The sequence below is a fragment of the Hemitrygon akajei genome, chromosome 17, assembly GCF_048418815.1.
Source record: "Hemitrygon akajei chromosome 17, sHemAka1.3, whole genome shotgun sequence".
NCBI lineage: Eukaryota > Metazoa > Chordata > Chondrichthyes > Myliobatiformes > Dasyatidae > Hemitrygon > Hemitrygon akajei.
This window is the reverse complement of record NC_133140.1, coordinates 71,676,868-71,703,189: the sequence shown is the minus strand read 5'-3', so window position 1 is coordinate 71,703,189 and position 26,322 is coordinate 71,676,868. Positions and strand designations below refer to the sequence as shown.

Genomic DNA, 26,322 nt, shown 5'->3' with positions numbered 1-26,322 from the left:
ACAAGAAGACATGAGTTGAGGGGGCAAAAGTTTAGGGGTAACACGAGGGGGAACTTCTTTACTCAGAGAGTGGTAGCTGTGTGGAATGAGCTTCCAGTAGAAGTGGTAGAGGCAGGTTTGATATTGTCATTTTTTTAAAAATTGGATAGGTATATGGACAGGAAAGGAATGGAGGGTTATGGGCTGAGTGCAGGTCGGTGGGACTAGGTGAGAGTAAGCTTTTGGCACAGACTAGAAGGGCTGAGGTGGCCTGTTTCCTTGCAGTAATTGTTATATGGTTTATGTGTTATACCCCATTATGATGCAGAGAGTTCTCCATTAGAGCTTTAGCGAGAAGACCCTGCCCAGTTTCCCAAACAGGCCCAATTTAGTGAGAAGACCCTGCCCAATTTCCCAAACAGGCCCAATTTAGCGAGAACACCCTGCCCAATTTCCCAAACAGGCCCAATTTAGCGAGAAGACCCTGCCCAATTCCCCAAACAGGCCCAATTTAGCGAGAAGACCCTGCCCAATTCCCCAAACAGGCCCAATTTAGCGAGAAGACCCTGCCCAATTTCCCAAACAGGCCCAATTTAGCGAGAAGACCCTGCCCAATTTCCCAAACAGGCCCAATTTAGCGAGAAGACCCTGCCCAATTTCCCAAACAGGCCCAATTTAACGAGAAGACCCTGCCCAATTCCCCAAACAGGCCCAATTTAGCGAGAAGACCCTGCCCAATTTCCCAAACAGGCCCAATTTAGCGAGAAGACCCTGCCCAATTCCCCAAACAGGCCCAATTTAGCGAGAAGACCCTGCCCGATTTCCCAAACAGGCCCAATTTAGGTGCCACTTGGGAAAGGGAGCTCAAAACGTTGTCTCTGCTGAGAGTCACCAAACACATGAAGGGGTTGTGATCAAGTTTAGAACTAAGCATTGAAAGCCCTGTCATTAGGTATCACCTTACAACGTGGGGACATCCCACACCACTTGCCAAGTGCTTAATTAGTGTGGACACAAGAGTTGGCAAATGGACATGGCAAACTGCCACAAGTGTCACTGTCAACGTCACTTGGGGATCAGTTTTAGTGACCTTGGTTGAGGGATGGCTCAGACAGCAGGAAAAGCCCCTTGTGAGTGGGTTGCTTTATTCTTCCTGACAGAAATGATGGTGCATCTTGCCAGTAGAGGCCTGTTCTCTAAGTGATGGTGCGATTAGATTGAATAGGCCAGAATTAGAAGAGTTCAAAGATCTTGGAGGATTGTAGAGCTGGAAAATATCACACAGTTAAGATGGAGTGAGGCCACGGAATGGTTTGAAAGCATGAAACTTTAAATTTCTTCGTAAAGCACACTGAATTGACCAAGAAAGCATCCTTTTGGAGACGTGGTCTTTGTAATTTTGTGAGAAATGTTTGCTTAGTAGCTGACTCTGAAAATTTGTGGCTAAGAGTCAGAAGCAAAGCAGTCAAATTTCGTGGTTGGGTGGATGAGTGTGACGATTGGTCTGTAGTCAATTCAACAGCATGTTATTTGCATTTTTACACTGAAATTGAGGTAACATCATGTACAGATATCACCATTGCTGGCCGGAGATACAATCACAGGACCATCAACTGCGACTGCTTTAAAGGAGTGAAATGTTCAAAGGACATTTACAGAAGTTTAACAGACAACAGAAAGAGGCTAAGCCAGGGAGCATGGTCAAAGCGTTGGATGAAGAAATAGATTTAAATGAGCATCATAAAGAAAGAGAGAGAAGTGGAAAGGTTTAAGAAGGGAATTCCAGAGCTCAACATAGTTGATTGCACACCCACTAATGGTGATGTGATGGAAATTAGAATCGGAGGAGGTCTAGAAGGCTTGTACTGGAGGAGGTTATGGAAGTGTGTGGGACCAGCTCTGGAAAAACTCAGTGAATAGGATGAGGATTTGAAGATCAAACTTAATCCTGTTACCTGTCTAACTCACCAAGCTCCTCAGTAGAAGGAGTAACCGTCTGCCTAAACCAGGCAGTTCCGGGAGGCTGAAAGATAAAGGTTAGCTTTATTTGTCACATGTACATCAAAACATAGAGTGAAATGTATCGTTAGTGTCACATCAAATCGGCAAGGATTGGGCTGAGCAGCATGCAAGTGTCGACACGCTTCTGGCACCAACATAGCATGCCCGCAACTCACTCTCCCCAAGCATACATCTTTGGAATTTGGGAGGAAACCAGAGCACCCAGAGAAAACCCACACGGAGAAGGGGAGAATGTACAAACTCCTTACAGGCTGCGATGGGAATCGAACCCTGATCTTAAAGCTGTAAAGCGATTGCGCTAACCGCACCACTACCTTCTGAAATTCGATTTCCTCCTGAAGGAGAGTACATCAGTATGAGTGCTGTCTCCCTACACTTCATCCAGGTGTCACTGAAGTTAAGAAGTCAGAGGGCCAGGCTGTTTGTCAGGGATAGAGGGAGTTGGGAAATGGGGAGCACAGCACAACACTGCCTTTCTGCCCCAAGTATCACTTTTTTTTCAACCCCAGTATCTTTCCCTCAGCCACACTGATGAGAGAAATTGGGCCTGGGGAGGAGGAGTGGCTGTGGGGAACGGATTTGAATTAGGAAGGAATAAAGCTTGAGATATTTCATCGAAAAGATTTGGGATTTGGATCAGGAAGAGTAAGAATAAGATTGAGATTACAAGGTTGGTCCTGAACCCTCCCACCATCAAGTCCCAAGAACGTCCTCTTAAATGCTTCTGTGATGTCTGCCTCAGATTTTCCTTATGGTGGTGAGGTATACATTCTAATTTATGTCTGCGTGAGTTCTATATACATTCTACTATAAATTCAGAAGGATTCACCGTGCTTGATTGTCTGTGTAGATTCATGGGCCAAAGGCCCTGGTTCTATGCTCTGTATCTTTGTGATTCATTCATTATGCTCTATACACAGCTGATCAAGAGGTGCTGCCAGAGTTAATATATCTAGTTGAGTGGCCTCTCGCTTCTCACTGTCAAATGCCCAGTCAGATACAAGCAGTATAGTCTTTAGCATAATGTTATACAGCACCAACGATCCAGGTTCAGTCCCACCACTGACTCTTAAGGAGTTTGCACGATTCCCCTGCGACTGGATGTGTTCCTACCCAGTGCTCCAGTTCCCACCCTCGTTCCAGAGACAAGTGGGTTAAGTGGGCTAAGTCATGGGTTAAGTGGTCACATGGGTGTATTTGAGCAATGTAGGCTTGTTTGGCCAGAGGAGCCTGTTACCATGCTATATCTCTAAATAATAAGTTACTAAGAGAGCTCAGAATGTGGACAGCATTGCTATAAATCATTGGCGCAGATGGAACAAGCGGATTAAAGCTAAACCCAGATGCAAAGAAGAAAGTTATAAGTGCGCCTACTGATGGTAGTAAGAGGGATGAGAGGTAAACAGTGATGAGTTGGGCCAAATGGCCTGTTTCCCTGCTATGCATTTGCCTTAAGCTAGTCAGTCCTTATTTGTGTATAGATTTTTCATTGACTCTATTGTGTTTCTTTGTTCTATAGTGAATGCCTGCAAGGAAATGAATCATTGAACTTTGAAATTTGTAAAGATAATGTAAAGCAGTTCCTCCTCGACTTATTCATGAAGTTGCCTTGTCTGGCAGTCTCTGACAAGCAGAGCCGATGCAGGTGTGCGCCAGGTGCTAACTTTTGTGCTTTGTGTTGTCAGGTCTGGGCCGAGTCACTCCCATGAGCTCAGTAGCAGAGACCAGCCCCAGCATCTGGGAGCCCCTCCACCTCTCATCTCCCCCAAGCCCCACCCTAAGGAGCACCACTCCAGCCCGGCCGTCCTGTGGAACCCGGTGAGCCTGCTGGATAACCATTCTGAGGCCCGCAAGAGCCAGGAGAACCACGTGCTGAACAGCTATACCAGCACCTACGACTCACACCGGCAGCCGGGGCCACTCATCAAAACCGAGAAGCTCCACAGCCACGAGGAGGCCCTCAAGAGGCAAGAGGTCCCGGAGAAGTACCAGCCACTCCGAGGGCCTGCCTCCTTGGAGCACGTGGCGCACCCTCATTCTTATGGACCCCCTTTTGCCGAGCTGGAGAAGTCTGCCCAGTCCATCCTCAACCAGCAGAGGATGTCTCTGGCATTCCCCACGTCGCACAATGACGTCGGCTTGTTGCACAAGGCAGCTGCTGTCTACAGGCAGTCTCACAGCCAGCCGCGGGCCCCGGGCCCCTTGTACATCTACGACGAGTCTCTGCAGCGGCACAGGAGGCTGGTAAGCAAGTTGGACCTCGAGGAGAAAAGACGGAGAGAAGCAAAGGAGAAAGGTGAATCTCGGCAGCCGGGGCTTCTGGCGGAACACGTGATTGCGTTCGGTTGCAATACCGCGGCATCCCGGCTCTAATCCGGCATTTGTTCAATGGGTGAACCTCAGTATGTTTCCAAGTTGGTGCCGAACACTGAAGTGTTTAGACAGATGTCCTGTTGCAGCATGCAGGGAGTGCTACAGCCTCAGTGGTCAGGGATTGAATTAGCATCTTCCATCTCAGGTGGAAGATGACGTAATCCTCCGAAAAGCCAGGGGAGCTGCTCCTCATGTCCTGCCCAATATCTGTCCCGCAGTCAAACCACATTAAAAAGGATTATCAGGTCATTGTCATATTGGTGATGGTGGGATCTTACTGTTTTGAAATTGGCCCCCATGTGACCTACTTTATAGTAGTGACCACTTCAAGAGCGCTTCATTGGTTTGAAGCCCATGAAAAATGTTATTAAATGCAGGTATTTTCATGATATTTTTGGTTTGTTTTGAGGGGAACGTGGGCTACTTTTCTTTTCCCTCTCCTGGCAGGGCCTTTGCTCTGTCTCGTTGCTCGGACAACGTAAGCAATGGCTGCTGTCAAGCCCGCTCACAGTCCAGCTTACGTTGCACGTCTGTGAGGAATGGGAGCAAAGTTACATACATCCCAGTGACAGAGCTGTTTCCTGCAAAGAAGAAGAAGATAGAACTAGAGATCGGGGTTCTACTGTATATTAGGCAGTCCAGGGCTGAAGACTTGGTGGGTCTCACTTAACTGTGGGATTGATCATACCTTCATAGCTGAGAGGAGGCTTGGCACAAATTCACTCCAGGTCTCTTCAAGGCAATGATCATTGGATCACAATGAAGGAATGGTATGAGTTTTCCCTCCATCCCTTCCCTTTATCCAGACCACAGCACTGGGTGCCACTGGGAAGGGAAATAATGCCAACATCAGCTCAGACTCTACATTTGGGTCTGTTCTGGTGTGTGTGGCCCAGACCCCAATGCATACCCATTATCTGTACAGAAGAGATCCGGTTTCATTAACATCTACTCATTTGTGAGGTACCTCTTGGAAAAAAGATTTTCGCTTTGAACTGCCGTCAGCTATATTTATATATATATATATATATATATATAGAGAGAGAGAGAGAGAGAGAGAGAGAGAGTGTGTGTGTGTGTTGCATGCACGAGGCTGCAGTTAGTTAATTGAAAGATTGAAGTGAACTAATTGGGCAACATTCCTGGGGATGAATGTGCTGACACAGCATCACGTACTTGCATACTGTCAGGCTGCATTGTCAGTTATTCTGTCGCTTTGCTTCCAATGTTCCTAATTAGGTTATTACTATGACTTTGATGACTCGTATGATGAAAGTGATGAAGAGGAAGTTCGAGCACATCTCCGGCGCGTCTCCGAGCAGCCGCCTCTGAAACTTGACGATTCGTCTGAGGTATGTTAACACTTCGCCACTGTGGCAGTGCTGCTAGCTAAAAATAGGCAGCACAGCGATAACGAGAGCCTAGCAGAGTTAGCAGCCTCTTCTCTCCCTGCCTTCCTTGCCACATCATTAATTTGTTATTCCCCACCTCTCTCCTGTTAACAAAACCACTCTCTCTCTGAGCTTCTTGCTTGGTTTTAAATATTCCCTTCCAGAAAATAGCGGGGGAGGCAGGAGATAAAGAGGTATAACTGTGGGCAGACACTCATGATCAAACAGGGTTGAAGCCGGCTGTGTTAGCTGAGGCACTGGGATTACCCAGGGTAATGCTTGTCAAATGTGTTGGTGGTTTTGCAGTTATCAGTGCATGTGTCTGCAAGTAGAAGGGAACTAACTGCCTCCTGGCTCTTAGGCAGTTATGGCTCAATAAGAGTTACTTTCAAACCAGAGAACACAGAAACTGTGATTGTACAGAGGAATATTAATAGATACAAAAGGCACCAGTTTGCTAGGAACATGGTGAATTTTCAATTTGGTTATGTTCCAGCCTGCGATCAAACTCAAGTTTAATGTCATCTGCTCAAGAACGTGTTCACTTAGGTGGAATGAAAAACTTGTTTGTAACAGCATCACAGGGACATAGCGATATTCATAAAAACACTAATACAATGTGTACAAGAAACAACATCATTAGAACAAAGAAAGTCCATTTTAGAGTTCAAAATGCTCACGTTGCTGCCAGACTCCTAGTGATTAGGGTTATGCTGGTTGGTTCAAGAACCAAATGGTTGAAGGGAAGTAGCTGTTCTTGTACCTGTGGGGGGCGGTGGGGGGAACCTCAGGCTTCAGTACCTCCTTCCCAAAGCTAGCACGGCACAGTCCGGATGGTGGAGATCCTTGAAGGACGTTGCCTTTTTTGGAGGCAGCACCTCCTGGAGATACTTCCAGTGGTGGAGATGAGGTGCCTATGACATATTGGGCAGAGTCCGCCGTTCTCTGAAGTGCTGCCCCAGACCAGCTTGCAGCCAGTCAGCACGTCAAGTATTCAGTGACAAGCCACACCTCTTTAATATCGTAAGATAGTCAGAACGCTGTTGTGTTTTCCTTCCGATTGTATCTGTATGCTGGGCCCAGGCCAGTTAACAGCCAGGACTGAAAGCTGCTGGCTCTGCACCACCGGTCCCCCAATTTAGACAGGTTGAGGATTTCTCAGAATCTTAGGAAAATAATGACTGAAATAACATTGCTGGATGCCAGCCTGGTCCGTCAAAAGTGACTTTAAGGGTCCCTACATTACTTTTAAGCAAGCAAAGTGTAAATTTATCAGCTTAACATGTATTGATGAGGGTATGTAAGTTGAGACTTACACTACACATGATGGCTACTCTGCCTTGTGATTCGTTATTCGGCACCTCGTTCCCTACTGATTTGTTTCACAAATATAGTTATTGAGATGAGCTTCTCAAATGCTGGAAATCCAGAGCAACACACAAGAAATGCTGGAGAAACTCAGCAGGTCAAGCAGCATCTACAGAGAGAAAAGAGTCGATGTTCCTCTCCTTAGTTGCTGCCTGACCTGCTGAGTTCCTCCGGTATGTTGTATGTGCTATCCCACTTTTTTTTGTGATTGACAGTCCCTCTCTCAAAATTCCTTTGTGTTCCCCAGAGCTTTTATTCTGTGTGCTACTGTTCTCAAAGCTCAAAATGAAGTCAAACTTTACTTTCCTGCGTTATACGCTTGCGGTTAAAATATTCTAGTGTTGTGACCCAAGGTCACAATTTATTCTAGCTTCTCCAAGTTCTAAGGACTCTTCAATGTTCAAAGTAAATTTATTATCAAAGTACACATATGTTTCCATATACAACCCTGAGATTCATTTTCGTGTGGGTATACTCAGCAAATTTATAGAAGAATAACCATAACAGAATTAATGAAGGAAGGCCCAACCTGGGTGTTCAACCGCTGTGTAAATACAAAAAGGATGAAATAATAATAATCAATAAATAAAGCAATAAATATCGAGAACATGCAATGAAGAGTCCTCGAAAGTGAGTCCATTGGTTGTGGGAACAGTTCAATGATGGGACAAGTGAATTTGAGTGAAGTTATCCCCTTTGGTTCAAGACCCTGATCGTTGAGGATAATAACTGTCCCTGAACCTGGTGGTGTGAGTCCTGAGGCTCCTGTAGCTTCTTCCTGATGGCAGCAGCGAGAAGAGAGCGTGTCCTGGATGATGGGGGTGGGTGGGGGGCACCTGATGGACACTGCTTTCCTGTGACAGCGTTTCGTGTACAGTGGATGTGCTCAGTGGTTGGGATGGCTTTTCCCCGAAGGAGGGGTAATTAAGGCTTTTACAGGGCACTGGCCAACTTCCATTAACCAATCCATGAACCCATTCGTCAGAAAGCAATGGATCCACTATTTAACTGTTGTAGGCATGAGTAGTGATGCTTGCCAGCTCCCCCCAGCACATCCTTGGGTATGTTGGGTGTTAATGCAAACAATGATTTTCACTGTATATTCCGAAGTATATGTGATAAATAAATCTTAATCAGTGAGGGTCAAACCTACCCTCTCCTATTGTCTTTATAAAGTACATATTGGTACCAACAACATAGGTAGGAAAAGGGCAGAGGTCCTGAAAACAGACTACAGGGAATTAGGAAGGAAGTTGAGAAGCAGGACCTCAAAGGTAGTAATCTTGGGATGACAGTGAGTTTAGGAATAGAGGGAGGTGGAGGATAAATGCTTGGCTGAGGGATTGGAGCAGGGGGCACGGATTCAGATTTCTGGATCATTAGGACCTCTTTTGGGGCAGGCGTGACCTGTACAAAAAGCACAGGTTACGCTTGAATGTGAAGGGGACCAATATCCTGGCAGGGAGATTTGCTAAGGCAATTGGGGAGTGTTTAAACTAGAAATGCTGGAGGTGGGAACCAAACTGAAGAGACGGAGGAAGGGGTGGTTGGCTCACAAATAGAGAAAGCTTGGAGACAGTGCGAGAGGGAGCATAGGCAGGTGATGGAGAAGGGATATGCTCAGACCGATGGTTTGAGATGTGTCTACTTTAATGCAAGAAGCATCATGAACAAAGTGGATGAGCTTAGAGCCTGGATCAGTACTTGGAGGTATCATGTTGTGGCCATTACAGAGACTTGGATGGCTCAGGGGAAGGAATGGGCAGAGGAGATTTCCAAGGATGTTGCCTGGTTTGGGGAGCGTGCCTTATGAGAAAAGGTTGAGTGAACTTGGCCTTTTCTCTTTGGAGCGGCGGAGGATGAGAGGTGACCAGATAGAGGTGTATAAGATGATGAGAGGCATTGATCATGTGAATAGTCAGAGGCTTTTTCCCAGGGCTGAAATGGCTAACATGAGTGGGCACAGTTTTAAGGTGCTTGGAAGTAGGTACAGAGGAGATGTCAGGGGTAAGTTTTTTATGCAGAGGGTGGTGAGTGTGTGGAATGGGCTTTCGGTGATGGGGGTGGAGGTGGATATGATAGGGTCTTTTAAGAGGCTCCAGGATAGGTACATGGGGCTTAGAAAAATAGAGAGCCATGGGTAACCCTATTCTAAAGTAAGTCCATATTTGGCAGAGCATTGTGAGCCGAGGGCCTGTATTGTGCTTTAGGTTTTCTCTGTTTCTAAGTACTCCAGGCAGTGTCTTCTAAAAATGGGGTTGAGGCAGGTGCAGTTTTGAGGATCGGTACTGGAATAAAAACACAACTGCAGTGTTACTGATTAAGATTTGGAGAGAGGGGACCATCTGCAGAGGGGCCAGGGTGGATTCATTGGGCTGAATGGCCTCGCTGCACTGCTCCAGTTATACAAGTCAATGGTTTTTCGGCTCAGTTGCCATTACTATCCATCTGTGATTAAACCTCCCTTGTCTGCCAGGTTTACTGTTCCATTAAGTGCTTCGTTTATCACCTGAAGCTTCAGGATTGTGTCCTAATGATTACCTGAACGTTTTTTTTAAACCATTGTAACTACGGAGTCCCCTTTCCACACTGTTAAATCCCATCCATATAATAACAGTCCCCGGATGACTGTATCGCTGCTGCACCTTTAATTTTTATGCAGCTGAAGAGATGACTGCTCCACGCTGCTTGCTCTGATGAGTGGCTTATCTCCCACGGTGCTAAAACGGGAGCAGTAAACTGTCGCAAGTAAACTGCGGACAGAATTTACCATCAAACAGAGCAGAGTGGGGTAGTGATCCTCCATTCAAAGGCAGCGGTGCAGTGCGGGCTCACTGCATGCTGATAATTATGCACCGCTCATTTACAATGGCACCTTGCCTTACTGAGTTCAGCCTGCAGTGTTGGGATGGAGGAAGTACGAACTGGGAGGGAATTACTGTTGTAACGTGAAGAAAGTCACCAGAGAGACACTGAAACTAGTGGATACAGAAGTGTTTTATTCAACAAAATGAGACACTGTTAGAGGAAGAGGCCTGTTTGACCCAATATTACATGACATTTTATATGCTAAAAATCAAAGGTAGCGACAGGACAATTATGCAGATACAATTCCTTTGAATTACATATAATTTTAACACCTCCTTTGCACCCACACTTCAGACAGCCAAATGAATGTTAATCAGTATTGTCTAGTTTTTAATTAACTGGTGTCCATAGTTCCAGGAAGCTATTGTCCAAGGCTGCATTTAAAATTTAATCTACAATCCATGTTCAGGTCTAAAGTCTGGTTGCTGGAGTTAATATTTTGCTAAATAACCAGAATATGCCCTGACAATTACCAGTAGATCAAACACAAGATATTAAGAGGAATAGATGAGTGGACAGCCAGCGCCTCTTCCCCAGGGCACCACTGCTCAATACAAGAGGACATGGCTTTAAGGTAAGGGGTGGGAAGTTCAAGGGGGATATTAGAGGAAGGTTTTTCACTCAGAGAGTGGTTGGTGCGTGGAATGCACTGCCTGAGTCAGTGGTGGAGGCAGATACACTAGTGAAATTTAAGAGACTACTAGAAAGGTATATGGAGGAATTTAAGGTGGGAGTTATATGTGGAGGCAGTGTTTAAGGGTCGGCACAACATTGTGGGCTGAAGGGCCGGTACTGTGCTGTACTATTCTATGTTCTATTTTCTATCAAGAAGTCGCATCAAAATGAAACAAAGTAGACTTTCCTGACTCTTAGATGTTCATTTTCAAAGTTCACCATTTCACAGTATTTATCATTGAATTGGAATGTTACCATAAAATTTAATAGATTCTCATTTTATACATTTATGGGACCTAGGTGTTAATTGCCCCATCCTTAATTATCCTTGAGATTGAATGGCTTGTCATATGACGAGCGTTTGATGGCTCTGGGCCTACATTCACTAGAATTCAGAAGAAGGAGAGGTGATTACTTTGAAACCTATAACATGGTGAAAGGAGATGATGTTTCCTGTGGTGGGAGAGTCTAAGACCAGTGGACACAGCCCCAGAATAGAGGGGCATCCTTTTAAAACACAGATGAGGAATTTCTTTAACCAGAGAGTGGTGAATGGAATTCTTCCCAACAGGCAGTTGTGGAGGTCAAATCTTTATGTATATTTAAGGAAGAGGTTGATAGATTCTTCGTTAGTCAGGGCATGAAGCAATACGGGGCGAAGGCAGGAGATTGGGGCTGAGAGGGCAAATAGATCAGCAATGATGAAATGATGGAGCAGCCTCAATGGGCCAAATGGCCTAATTCTGCTCCTGGATCTAATGGTCTTGAGAAGGTGGTGGTGAGACACTTCAATGATGTAACGCAGTCCTTGACATGAAGTTAATCTGTCAGAACCGTTGCGTGGGGAGTTTCGGGATGTAGACGCCATGATGATAATGAAGGAACTACTTTGTATTTCCAGCTCAACATGGTGTATAACCTAGGGAGAAGACTACAGGCAGTGGTGATCCCATGCACCTGCTTACTTTGTCCTTCCAGGTGTATTCATGTAACTCTTGTCTTTGATAGGAATGTATAAGGCTTGTCATATGAGGAAAATTTGTTGGCTCTGGGCCTCTACTCACTGGAATTCAGAAGAATGAGGGGTGACCTCACTGAAACCTATTGAATGTTGAAAGGCCTCGATGGAGTGGATGTGGAGAAGATGCTTCCCATGGTGGAAAAGTCTACGACCAGAGCTCAGAGCCAGAGAGTAGATGGGCATCCTTTTAGAACAGAGTTCAGAAGGAATTTCTTTAGCCAGAGAGTGGGTGACTATATGGAATTCTTTGCCACACGCATTTGTGGAGGCCAAGCCTGTATGTATATTTAAGGCAGAGGTTGACAGATTCTTGATTAGTCAGGGCATGAAGGGATAAAGGGAGAAGGCAGGAGACTGGGGCTGAGAAGGACAATCGATCAGACATGATAAAAGTGTGGAGCATAATTAATGGGCCAAATGGCCTAATTCTGCTGCTATATTTTATTGGCTCATGGTATACCTCGAGGTACTAACAAATCCTGGAGGCTTTGGGCTTCTTTGCTCCAGCTGTCTATGCTGACTGTCTAAGCATCTCCACACTCATCCACATCTACACTTGGAGTACTGATCGTCTCATTATAGGAAGGATCGGGATGCTTTAGAGATGATACATGGGAGATTTACCAGGACGCCGCCTGGATTAGAAAACATGTCTTTTGAAGATGCGTGAGCAAGAGCTTTTCTCTGGGGCAAAGGAGGCTGAACGGCGACTTGATAGAGGTGTACAAGATGATAAAAGGCATAGATCGAGTGGATATCCAGAGACTTTTTCCTAGGGCGGAACTAGAATGTAGAACATAGAAATCTCCAGCACATTACAGGCCCTTCGGCCCACAATGTTGTGCTGACCATGAAACCTACTCAAATGGCTAATACCAGGGACATCATTTCCAGGTGATTGTAGGAAGGTTTATAGGGGAGATGTCAGAGGTAAGTTTTTTACACAGAGAGTGGTGAGTGTGTGGAAAATATTGCTGGGGTGGTGTTAGATGCAGATATTTAAGAAACTCTTAGATAGTCAGATGGATAATAGAAAAATGGAGGGCTATGTAGGAGGAAAGCATGAGATTGACTTTAGAGGAGCCTAGAAGTTTAGCATAACATTGTAGGCCGAAAGGCCTGTGCCGTGTAATGTGTGTTCTTACAGTAGTGTCCCTGAAACTTCTTCTTGTACCTGCATTAACAAGATTCCATACATCAAAGTACCTGTAGCGGTCCAATGATTTCCAATTCTCTCCCGCATCTATCAGGAATGGTGGCTTCAGGTGATTTAGATTTGATATTTGGGTACATATTCCAGCCATGGGTGTCTTTAATCACTGACTGAATAATGTGAACTGGCAACATATTGACCCGAATTAGGTGTAAAAACTATTTAAATTAGTCCAGAGTTAATCAATCTTCATTTAATTACATTATCATCTCACTGCATTTCTCCATTCCCTCGACTGATGTTCACAATTAGAGGGCTGAATGGGATCATTAGTTCTCACATTCATGGATTCTCCGATTTAGCAGCTTGAAATCAGATACGAGAGGCTGGCGGAGGAGCTTCAGGGATGACTTTTGACGAGTTGTTTCACAAGAGTTGTTCTCTGTGAGATTTTCCAGCCCTCCCTTTATCAGTGTAATCATTGAGCTACACAGCAGAGAAGCAGGCCCCTCGGCCCATCGTGTCCATTCTATCAGGTGTCCACGATAGTAATCAGTCCCACTTACGCACTTGGACCTAAGTTTGCTAATCCTTGTCGAGTTTCGGGTCCCAGAGTGTTCTGAAGCGACAGAACTCGATGTTTGTACGACGATTTAGGCACTGGCCCAGATCACAAAGGTCAGGGTGTCGGAGCCTGAGGTAAGGGGTAGGCTGGTTCAGCTTGTTGCTCCACTCTGCACTGAGCTAAGGGTCTGGTGAGAGACTCCGTTTAGAACGCTGTTCGTTTGCCTTTATTGTTTGCATGAAATGTTTTTTTTCCTCTCTGCACATTGGGTGTTGGATGGTCTTTTTTTGGGGTTTTTTTGAGTTCCTTTGTTTCGCAGCTGCCTGTTAGGAAGCGAATCTCAAGGTTGTATAATGTATACGTACTTCGATCAAAAATGCACTTTGAACTTTTGTCAAGATATTTGTGAAATGTTGTGAGTATTTGACTGCACTACCTAGCAGGCAGTGTGTTTCAGACTCCAGCCACCCTTGGGATAAAAGGTTCTTCTCCCAAAGACCCTCTCTGAGATTCTTCCTCCTGACACTTAACCTACACCCTCTGGCTTTAGGTGCCTCTCTATCAGGAAAGGTTTCCTGTGAAAGGGAGGCTTAGTTGGAGGATAAGCCCCTTTGGGTAGCCTCCTGCAACCTGATGGCACGAGCTTCTACATATTTCTCCGCCTTCTGGTCAGCTCTACCTTCTCCCCTTCCCTCCTTTTCCGTTCCATATCCTGGGTCCCCACTTACCCTTCTCAAATGCCTATCATCTACCTCCCTCTGGACCCCTCTTCCTTTCCTTTCTCCTCTGTTCTTCAACCCTTTACCAGTTTCACATACCACCTCCTAACTTCTTGCTTCATTCCCCCCTCCCTCATCCGCCTACCTTCCCCCTCACTTGACTTCACCTATCACCTTGTAGCTTGTACTCATTCTCCTTCCCCCTTCCGTTCCATTCCTGATGAAGGGTCTCGGCCTGAAATGTCGACTGTTTATTCCACTCCATAGATGCTGCCTGACCTGCTGAGTTCTGCTAGCATTTTGAGTGTGAATCCTGTTATCTGTAGCTTTGTCCAGAGTCTGCTGTAGAAGCCACCACTTCATTTGGATCACAACCTTCTGAAGGCATCTATAGTATCGTAAACAAGAGAAAATCTGGAGATGCTGAAATTCCAAGCAACATACACAAAATGCTGGAGGAACTCAGCAGGCCAGGCAGCATCTATGGAAACGAGTACGGTCGAAGTTTTGAGCCGAAACCCTTCAGCAGGACTCATGTCTGAAATAGGCTGCCAAAGGGATGGTGGAATTGGATACAATTACTACGTTTAATAAGCATTTAAGACAGACACTTAAGTAGGCATGGAAGGATAAAGTCCTAAAGCCGGTTAATGGGATTAGTGCAGGAGGGTGTTGTGGCCTGAGGAGGCACTTCTGAGCTGTACAACCTGACTCGATCTCTCGAGTTCAGTCTGCACTCCTGAGGTGGAGAGGCCACACAGTGAGAGGAACCCGCCGACAGGTCGATCTATGGAAGGTCGGGGTGATTTTCAGAATCCGCCACAGTCAGCAGTCTCCCTAGTGAAGTCTGATCTGTCAGAGGTGCGCAATAGAAAGCTGACTCAGGCGGTGAGACAAAGCAGACAGGATTGGTGCACAGCCTGTTACACTAACAGCCAGTTTACATAAAGTCCGTGTAACTAAATATCAAGCATTGCCTCCACCCATGACCTAGTTCTACCCGATTACTTCTGACTGATGTGGAGAGAGGACATTTGGCCCATTATTTATTTATTTGATATTATTTACTTACTTCAGTAATGTTTATTTACTTTTCTATTTGCAACGGTATTATTTGCATAATTTTTTTGTTTTTTTTTTATCAGTCTGTGTTTATTTCAGTCTATTGTATTTCTTTACTTACTGCCTGTTACGCTGGTGTTTAGGGCAGCGATGAAGGTCCTCCATCTCTGCCTGTATACAAGAATTTTTCATTGCTGTTTCCGCCACAATTGTGTTTTGACCAGTCAGTGTTGTTAGCCCTGAGCTGAACCCCCGAACCTGGAGGACTGGTGGACCACTCTTAGTCTGGCCTCTAACCTTTTTGACATGAGTGACCCCATCAAGAGTCAAAGTCCAAGGCCCTGACTCCAGCCAACGTAGAGACATACAAGTCTCCAATTCCTATGACAAGGTTGTGGTCCTCTTGGAGGAATGTATTTCTTTATTTTCCCATTAATGCCTGCAAGAAAATGAATTTCAAGATCGTACATCAAAGCTCAAAATAAATTTATTATCCAAGTACGTATATGTCACTGTAAACAACCCCGAGATTCATTTTCTTGCAGGCATTCACAGTAGAACAAAGAATACGAGAATCAATAAAAACTACACACAAAGACCGACAACAGATGTGCAAAAGAAGACAAACTGTGCAAATGTAAATAACATTTGATGCAAATAAAACTGCGGATAAATAATACTCAAATAAATAAATAATAATAATGAGTAAATAAATAATACTGAGAACTTGAATTGTAGAGTTCTTGAAAGTTAGTGCATATGTACTTTGATAAATTTGTTTTGACTTTGATCAAGTCTTTGTTGGAACTCAGAGCAGAGCTTTGAGAAAACTATCCAAGTGAAAAGGTCTCCTTTTCGAAGGAACCTCAGCTGCTCCTCCCTTCTGTCCCGGGGTTTGGAGACTAATCACCTGTGTCATTGACAGAAGCTGGAGTTCCTCTGCATGTTCGGCCTGACGACCCATGCCCGCAGGGAGGAGCTGCTAAAGCAGAAGCGACGCAAGCGGCGGCGGATGCTGATGGAGCGGAGCCCCTCGCCGCCACCGGTCGCCAGCAAGCGGCAGGCGCCCTCGCCCCAGCTGAGGCTGCCCAGCAAGTACAGCGCCGACGAGATGAACAGCACGCCCGACCTGGCAGAGAAGAAGAGATTCCTGACGTCGTTCAGCCTCGCCCATATCCTCCCAGAGAAACGAAAGGGTAACAGTGCTTTTCCCTTGTATTATTTATCTTCATCTGTATGGATGGCATGCATAACAAAGTCTTTCACTGTACCTCGGTATGTGTGACAATCATACACCGCCTTACCTATTTTTCATCTGCTTTCACCTCTCCCCGCAAAACACCTTTCCCTTGTTGACTCCGTCTATTTACTCTGACTATATCTTTCATTTTCTTTAACTATATTAACAAATTTCCGTATTGCAACCAGCAATGATTCCTGCTACGCTGTCTCAGAAAAGCAGCCAACATAATCAAGGACCCCCTTCTACCCCAGGCATTCTCTCTTCTCCCCGTGTCACTCCTGTCCCTCAAAGCCCCAGGAATATTACCCTCTCTTCTCACCTTTGCTTGCTTCATATTGAGGTGAATGCATTATGGGGAGGCCAAGGTCAACAAGTATCTGCCCCCCAAAATTTTCATTGTGAGCCATTTTATGAGTAAAAATATTGCAATCATTTGAGATCTTAAAGGAAGAATTCACAAAAATCAGAATCAGGTTTATAATCACTGACAAATGCTGTTAATTTATTTTGTTCTGCATCAGCAATACAGTGCAATACATAAAAAATTACGAGAAGTTACAATTAGAATGTACATGTAAAAGATAAATAATACTAAAGAAGAGCAAAATAGTGAGCCAGTGTTCATGATTTCATGGACCTTTCAGAAATCTGATGGGGAAGAAGCTGTTCCTAAAATGTTAAGTGTAAATCTTCACTGCTGTACCTCGTTCCTGAGGGTAGTAATGAGAAGAGGGATTTCCTGGATGATGTGGGTTGTAAATGATGGACACCACCCTCGTGAGGCTTTGCTTTTTGAAGCTGTCCTCGTTAGTGGAGAGCCTAGTGCCCATGATGAAGCCGGCTGCGTGTTTCCAGCATGTTTTGCCATTTCTTTCTGAAGTCTAGCACCCATAGTGCGGGGCTTTGAAAAACTGTGGCTGAGAAGCAACGGGGCATTGACTGGATTTTCGTTCCTGTTGTGGGGGACATTTTATCTGTGTGCATTGTTGCTTGAATTCTCCCTGCTTTAAATGGGGAATAAAATACAGATGTGCTTGAGTTTCATCACCCAAGAACCTACTCTTTAACTGGCAGATTTATTAGTGTAGTGACAATGAAATAGCTGATTGGCTGATATTTATAATCATAGCCAGTCAGAATGCTCTCCATGGTACAGTCGTAAGAAGTTGCTGGAGTCTTTGGTGACATACCAAATCTCCTCACACTCCCAATGAAGTATAGCCCGCTGGTGTGCCTTCTTTGTGATTGCATTAGTACACAAGGGCGACAGTTAGTGCTGATGCTACATTTCCAGCAACCCAGGCTCGATCCTGACCTCTGGTTCAAAGTTCAAAGTAAATTTATTACCGAAGTATGTATATGCCACCATATACAATCCTGAGATCCATTTTCTTGTGGGCATACTCAATAAATCCATAATAGAACAATAACCGAAATATAATCAATGAAGGACCACACCAAGTTGGGTGTTTGTGCTGGTACTTTGTCATGAGAAAATACCAAACCTAAGTCTATTGAGGACATATATGTACTTGTATAATAAATTTACTTTGAACTTTGAACCAGAGGTCAGGATCAAGCCTGTGTCTATTCCTAGTTTTCATCTTGGAATATGTGGTGTCAGTGACATCTCCTCCTGGGGAGGCCTGGGTCCATTTCTTTATGGATCTGCTAGGTGGAAGGTTGGGACTGTGCACATCTAAACAGCACTACTGGGTTTCAAGGCCAACAGACTGTAGAGACCACTTACTTCACACGTTGATGTTTCTTTCTTCATTTGTCTGCTTATGCTGCGTATTAATAAAGGTATTTATCAGAGCTTCTCTCTCTCTCTCTCTCTCTCACCTCATAGAAAAGGAGACCCTGACAGAGATGATTCAGTCCATAAAACAGAAGGCCCAACCTTCCGACGCACCGTTTAAATACACCTCTCCTCCATCGTGTCCTAGCCCCAGCTCAGTTCAGACCGGTGAGTATTGACCTTGGGTGCCTTTCATAGTTACACCCTGAGAAGCTCAGAATTTGGCAGAGGGTTCTGACAGGGGATCTATAACCCGAGACATTAACTCAATTTCTCTCTTCACAGATGGTGCCTCACCTGCTCCTTTTTCCTGCAGTTTCTGGGTTTATTTCAGATTTTAATGCATATACGTTTTTTTTGATCATGCTTCAGAAATGGTGGTTTACTCCGAAGTGTGTTATGCTGGTTTAGTCTCACGTTGGAGCTGACTTCTTTCTAGCTTTACGGTGACTCTGAGTTGGGGAGGATAGAAAAGCAGTCCGGATACCATTTCACCAACTCTTTGGTCTCCCAGACCTGTGATTAGCTGTAGGCAATGAAGTTGTCAGTGGGAGTTACCAGGAGCATGGCTCTTACTGCAGTTCAGAAGAATGAGGGGTGCTCTCATTATAGGAAGGATGTGGAAGGTGCAGAGAAGATTTATCAGGATGCTGCCTAGATTAGTGAGCATCTAGGTTGAGTGGGCTAAGGCTTTTCTCTTTGAAAAGAAGAAGGATGAGAGGTGACTACTTGATAGAGGTTTTCAAGATGATAAGAGGCATTTTCCCAGGGCAGAAGTGGCTAATACAAGGGGACACAACTTTAGGAAAGTATAGGGGGAATATGTCAGAGGTAGGTTTTTTACACAGAGAGTGGTAGGTGAGTAGAATGCACCATCATGAGTGGTGGTAAAAGCAGATATATTAGAGACATTTAAGAGACTCAGATAGGCACATGGATGAAAGAAAAATGGAGCGATATGTGGGAGGAAAGAGTTACATTGATCTTTGAGTAGGTTAAAGGGCCGGCACAACAGTGTGGACCTTTTTTTCAATGATTCCCTCCATAAGTGCTGCCTGACTTGCTGGAGGAACTCAACAAGTCAGACAGCATCCATGTAAGGGAATAAAGAGTTGACATTTTGGGCTTAGAAAAGAAGGGGGCAGAAGCCACAATAGGAAGATGAGGAGAGGGGAAGGAAAACAAGCTGGCAAGTGACAGGCAGCACTAGGCGAGGGGTAAGGAGGAATGAAGCAAGAAGCTGTTCCTAAATCATTGAGTGTCCGTCTTCATTGAGTGCTCCTGTGCTCCCTTCCTGATGGCAGTAAGGAATAGAGGGCTTGTCCCAGATGCTGAACGTCTCTATGATTGACGTTGCCTTCTTCAGGCGTTGCCCCCTAGTATTAGGCCTTTTATGAAGATCTGGTAGCTTTATGGTCAACAGATGTGAGCTACAAGGGAGCGGTGCCAGCTGAACTATGTCCCAGTGGTAGTCAGCTCTATCAGTTGGAAGAAATTAAACTTTTTTCAAAATCTCCTTTGAAAATATTTATATTCATGTCTAGGAAATGATAGGTTCTTGATTATTCAGGGCATCAAAGGTTACAGGGTAAAGGTAGAAGAATGGGGTTGAGAGGGATAGTAAAACAGCCATAATGGAATGGCAGAGCATATTCGATGGGCTGAATGGCCTAATTCTGCTCTTATGTCTTGTGATCTTGTAGTCTTATTTATTGAAGAATGTGTCTGCTCATGTTGAAAAGCACCAGTTCTGAAACCCTGCGTGTTTTCTTCTTGTTGTTGCCTTTTGCAGCAGACTCGTCGAATACAAACTCAGCCACGGACTCTGATAAGCCTCCGACTGCTGCCCCGCCCCTGCCAGAACTCCGGAAAAGTGCCGATTTGGCCAGACCGGAGCTGCCCAAACTCTTGGAGGCGGCCAGCCGGCCAAAGGAGGCCATCCAACCCGGCGAGAAGAGCAGGCCACACGAAGGCCACGGCGGGCGGAGGTCGGTGAGCGTGCTCACTAATGCTTCGGGCTCAGTCCAGAAGGACAGTCTCGGTGCTGCCCCACATGGCATGGCTGAGAAGAACAAGCCCTGGGAAGCGTTCATGGCTGAGGACTTTGCCCAGCAGTTCCATGAGTCTGTACTGCAGTCCACACAACGAGCGTTACAGAAACATAAAGGTAAGTGTCATCAACTACATGCACTGCAGTGGAAATTGTCATAGATCACTGGTTACTGATGGAATACTGTGTCTAAATCCAGTCAGCTAGAACTTGGAAATTGGAGATGGGTCACTAGTTCTCTTAAGCATGTCCAGCCATTTAATCACAGTGGATCTATGCTGGTCTCAGCTCCTCTTATGTGCCAATTTTCCATAGACCTCAAATCCTTGATATCTGCTCTTTACATAAATCTGATGGTCTTCAGGATGGGGGGGCAGAGAGTTCCAGAGATTCACTCCTCTCTGAGAAGAACAAGTATCCACGCATCTCAGTTTTAGATGGCCAGCCCCTTAATTTGTTGCAAAATTCCTTTTCTCAGGTCCACAGCTAAGAACATCTCAACATCAACTGGATCAACCACCTTAGGATATCATATGTTTGAGTAAGGTTCACCCCTTAAACTTCAAAGCTCTAAGGAGTTAAATGATCTGGAAATCAGTGTTAGTAGGTGTGGTCGGAACAGAATCCATCAGGGCTGTTGAAGGAAGTTGGCAGGGCACTTGAGAAAGAATAATTTGCAGGGTTGTGCAAAAAGAGCATGGGAATCAAAGATTGCTCCACCAAGAGGTTTGATGGGCTGAGTGGCTTCTTTCTCTGCTGTAAATATCCTAGGATCTAAGATAATGCACATGACTTTTTTTTTAGTCACAAGCCAAGAATAAGTTGCATCTGTGATCAATTTCAGGAGAAATAAACATTTGAGATGGACTAAGGTTCTTTCTTTGTATTGTTTATTTATTTACAGTACTGTGCAAAGGTCCTAGAGATATTTGTGTGTGTGTGTGTGTGTATATATATATATATACCGGTATATATATATAGAGCTAGGGCGCCTAAGACTTTTGCATAGTACTATATATTGGTTAAAACAGTAAGGTGGTTAGGAAACAGAAATAAGAGTATTTTGCTTTGTATTAGCTCAGTAGTATTGAGTGTTATTTGGTAACTGGAAAGACTTAATATGCAGTTCTGTGCAAAAGTCTTAGGCACCCTAGCTATATATGTACAGTACTGCTTTTTCTTGAGTTTGCACAGTTTGACTTCTTTTGCACATTGGTTACTTGCCAGTCTTTGTGTTCAGTTTTTCATCGATTCCATTGTATTTCTTTACTGTGATTACTTGCAAGAAAATGAATCTTAAGGTAGTATACGGTTAGATAGTAAGTTTACTTTGAACTTTAAACTTTGAAAACAAGGGCAGAATTCAGATCAAAATTGCGAATCTGTTGATGGGCAGATCTTCCATATAGTTCCAGAATTGTTCATGATCTATGGGAAAGCTCGCACTTTTCCCATAAACAGTTCAAGGTCATTCACAGGTAAAAGCAACTCAGTCGTATACAGCCCAGAGCACCCAGTCTCTATAATGTAGACATCTGTGCACGATCAGAGATGCTGTCTTTGGGATAAGGCTTTAAACTGAGCTCCAGACGAAGGGTCTCAATCTGAAATACTCACTGTCCTTCTCCCGCTACAGATGCTTCCCAACCCACTGAGTTCCTCCGGAAGTTTGTTGGACCGATTCCAGCATGTGCATTCTGCTGTGTCGCCAAGTTCATAATAATGCCATATATATCCTTTCTTTCTATTCAAGGGGTCTCTCAACTGACATTGTGAGACTTGACTAGTTTGATTCAAAACTGATTGCGTAAGCAGCTTCCAAGTTCCACTGCATAAACAGTGACTGGCTTCATGGTTTCCTCTGTAGTGATACCACTGGTAACACTCCCATGTCAGTGTGGATCAGGCTGGTCAGAGATAAGACGTGCCCACCACTAAATACACTACTTTAGGACTTCATCAACCCCACATCCTACCTGGATCTCAGGGATGAACACAGCATTTGCAGGCTGAGAACTTCCAAGTCTGTCATCATTCTGCTTGAGATGTACTTGGTCTGCTCTAACCACAAAGGTGAAGGCCACCTTGACTCTGCCCTAATGAAGGGTCTTGGCATGAAACCTCGTGTTTATTCCCCTCAGTAGATGCTGCCTGACTTCTCAAGTTCCAGCAACATATTGTTTGTGTTGCTCAAAACTTCTAGCATCTATAGAATGTCTTGTGTTTCTCACGTGAGCCTCAGGATTTTTTTTTCCCAAGCCCAGCCTGATTGTTGTAGCAAATATAACAATCTCAAGCATGCTATTGATCTGTTTGAGAGTGAAACACAAAGTATTGATCAAATGAAAAGACAGTTGTTGTTAAGCTAAGCAGATCTTCCTGACTTTGATGAAGTACTGAGCTGGACTATGTAGCATAACTGTAAGATATAAGAGCTGAAGTAGGCCATTCAGCCTACAGAATATGCTCCTTCATTCCACCATAGCTGATTTATTATCCCTGCCATTCCCATTCTCATGCCTTCACCCATGACACCCTTATTAATCAAGAACCTATCAACTTCCGTTTTCAATGATCAGGCCTCCATAGCCATCTATGGCAAAGAATTCCACAGATTCATCCTGATCTGGATAAAGAAATTCCTCCCCAACTTGTTCTAAAGGGGCATCCTTGTATTCTGAGGCTGTGCCCTCTGGTCCTAGGCCTCCTGTATAGGAAACATCCTCTTCATGCTCATTCTGTCTAGACCTTTCTATATTGGACAGGTTTCAATGAGAACCCCCTTCAACCTTCTAAGCTCCAGCAAGGATAAGCCCAAAGCCATCAAATGCTCCTCATACATTAACCCTTTCATTCTTGTTTACCCCCTCTGGACCCTCTCTAATGCCAACACATCCTTTCTTAGATAAGGGACCCAAAACTGCTCACCATATCCCAAGCGTGGCCTGAACAATGCCTTAACTCAGCATTACATAACAAGGCCCAAATATCTTATCAGAAGATACACACAATCGGATCTAACCCCACAGATTTATTTATTCATTTATTGAGATGCAGAACTGAATAGATCCTTCTGGCCCTTCAAGCCATGCCACCCAGCAACCCCAGATTTAACCCTAGCCTAATTATGAGACAATTCACAATGACCAATTAATCTACCAACTGATACTTTGGACTGTGGGAGGAAACCGGAGCACCTGGAGAAAATCCACGTGGTCACGGGGGAAATGTACAAATTCATTACAGACAGCAATGTGAAATGAATCTCTCTCTCTCTCTCATATATCATTAAGTGCACTTGAGTAAAAGAGAAGGTGGTAATGGGAAAGTAAAGAAACAAAAAAGGGACTAGAAAATGGAAGGTCATGCATCTGCAATGATAACTCTATCTCTCTCCACTGATGCTGTGTGACTGCTGATTCTCCCCAGCATTTTCCTTTTTTTTCAGATTTCCAGCATCTGCATTTTTGTTTTTGCTTCCCCAGTTGTATCCCAGGAAAATGACAGGTTAAATCTGTGGTCTGTGTTGTGTGTAATTCAGAATAACAGATAGATTACCTGAAATTACTAAACTCACTGGTGAAGGCTGCTGTTCCCTGGTCAAAAGATAGGAGGCAATTGCCACCCTGCACTTGGGCTTTTAAATAGATTGCTGTTTCCCGCAAAATCTTTGTGAATTAGCAACAGTTTTCTGTGCAGACTTCAGAAAGCTAAACCCCTGCTGGTCTTGAAACAGATCCAGGCTAGTGCTCCCTTACAAAGAATCCCATTAATGAGCTGTCTTTTCGCCAAAAGGAAATTATGAACTTGTCTCCCAGCAGTAATTGCAAATGATTATTTGTTTACGCTTTTTATTATTTTGTGTGACTCCACTGGCTTAAACTCAGACCTGAGTAAACACAACTGAAGTATAGCAGTGAATTGAAGTGCCTATATTACCCTGCTCAATTAGAGGAAAGGTGGTGGTGGCAAAAGGGGTTAGGGTAGATGAATGGAAATTAATGAGGAGAAAGTAGTTCCCCTGTAAAACTGACCTCAACAATTGTTGTTTCTTTATCCAGCTCTCCCAAAACCTCTGCTGTCCCAGTATACAAATTGCAGGGTCAATCCCAACTCTCTGCTGGGTTTGACTAATGCAGGTACCCCCATTTAGGTTCCAGGCCTCTAGATTTGAGTGAGTGAGTGAGTGTGTGTGTCTGTCTGTCTGACTGGTGCGTGCGTGTGGCTGTCTTGTTTCTGACTGGGGTGTGTGTGTGTGTGTGTGTCTGTCTGTCTGACTGGTGCGCGCGTGTGGCTGTCTTGTTTCTGACTGGTGTGTGTGTGTGTCTGTCTGTATGTCTGACTGGTGTGTGTGGCTGGCTGTCTGACTTGTGTTTGTGTGTGGGGGGGGGTTTTGTCTGTCTGACTGGTGTGTGTGTGTCTGTCTGATGTGTGTGGCTGGCTGTCTGACTTGTGTTTGTGTGTGTGGGGGGTTTTGTCTGTCTGACTGGTGTGTGTGTGTGTCTGTATGTCTGACTGGTGTGTGTGGCTGGCTGTCTGACTTGTGTTTGTGTGTGGGGGGGGGTTTGTCTGTCTGACTGGTGTGTGTGTGTCTGTATGTCTGACTGGTGTGTGTGTTTTTTTTTCTCTTTCTCAGTGCACTGGTTTATAATTTATTCATATTTTGAACCTTGAACATGGTGACCACTATAATCAGATGGTCTGATGGTTGTGACTTAGAATAACCCAGAAAATTAACAATTGGATGGCTGACTAGCTCACTCCTCACTTGTTGATTTACACTGAGAAACGGGCCAACCAGTCCTCCTAGTGGCCATCCTCAGGACGCTCTCGGCACCCTTTTTCCAACAGGCATTGTGTCCTAGTTTCCTAGCCCCAGTAGAAGCAGGTCAGGCGGCATCTATGGAAAGGAATAAACAGCTGATATTGTGGGCCAAGACCCTTCAGAAGGGCTGGAAAGGAAGGGGGAAGAAACAGCAGATGTACAAAGGGACCAAGTTCGTAGCTCGGTGGATGCAGAAAATAATGAATTATTCTTTAGCTCTTAGCCTGTGGGCTACACCCCAACACATTCTTGGGTGTTAAAGCAAGTGTCACATTTCATTGCATGTTTTGATGTACATCTGATAAGTAAGCCTTCTGAATCAGAATCTGTCATGCTATCTCTACAAAGGACTGAAATGCAGCACTTAAGATATGATCTTCCAGCTCCACTAAGTCTTGTTTGGACCATGCTTAGAAGACTTGAGCATTTCTGGGCATTACATCTCAGGGAGCATCGGATGGTCTTACTTACAGAGAATATAACTAGAATGTGTTTTTAGTCTATGGAATCTAATAGTGTTTTCAAATCTAGCACTTGCTATCCTTTAAGTGTCTTCTAAGTGTCTTGATGGGTGTTCCAAAGCATTGTTAAGAATCAACCACATAGCTATAAATATTAGATCCATTTCAAAAGGACTAGAATATTAAAGCAAGGGTGTAATGGTGGGGCTTTATAAGGCACTGGCATAGGGCTCTTAGCATTGTCAATAATCCCTCCCATGCATCCAACAATCTCTTTGCCTAACTACCATCAGACAGGAGGTACCGTAGCATTAAGACAGGGACTCAAGATGGGAAACAGCTTCTTCCCCCAGGCTGTGAGACTACTGGACTCCCAGTCACCACCCAGCTCTCATCGCGTATGAAGCACGGTAGCTTATACTGTTTACTTTTTGACTTGTGTTGTAAATGTACCTTATTATTTGTTAATGTATTTGCGGTAATGTTACCTTATGTGTTGTGCATGAGTTATATGTACTGTGTTGTGCATTTTAGTCCAGAGGAATGTTGTTTCATTTGGCAGTATACATGTATACCGTTGAATGACGATAAACATGAACTTGAACTTGGCATTGGCCAGACCACACTTGGAGTATTGCGAGCAGTTTTGGGCCCCTAATCTAAGAAAGGATATGCTGGCATTGGAGAGAGTCTAGTGGAGGTTCACTGGAAATGAAAAGGTTAATTTATGAGGACTGTTTGATGGC

The 26,322-nt window shown here is 44.5% G+C and overlaps 1 protein-coding gene across 2 annotated transcripts in view; it reads left to right on the top strand.

Annotated features, from left to right (window-relative positions):
- The window catches only part of gse1b (Gse1 coiled-coil protein b), a 717,669-nt gene that overhangs the window by 679,304 nt on the left and 12,043 nt on the right, over positions 1-26,322 (top strand). For both annotated transcript variants that reach the window (XM_073070370.1, XM_073070369.1), the window contains 5 exons: positions 3,687-4,297; positions 5,614-5,726; positions 16,122-16,392; positions 18,292-18,408; positions 20,033-20,407. In XM_073070370.1, coding sequence (XP_072926471.1) covers positions 3,687-4,297; positions 5,614-5,726; positions 16,122-16,392; positions 18,292-18,408; positions 20,033-20,407 — 1,487 coding nt within the window. The remainder of the gene's footprint in view (positions 1-3,686; positions 4,298-5,613; positions 5,727-16,121; positions 16,393-18,291; positions 18,409-20,032; positions 20,408-26,322) is intronic.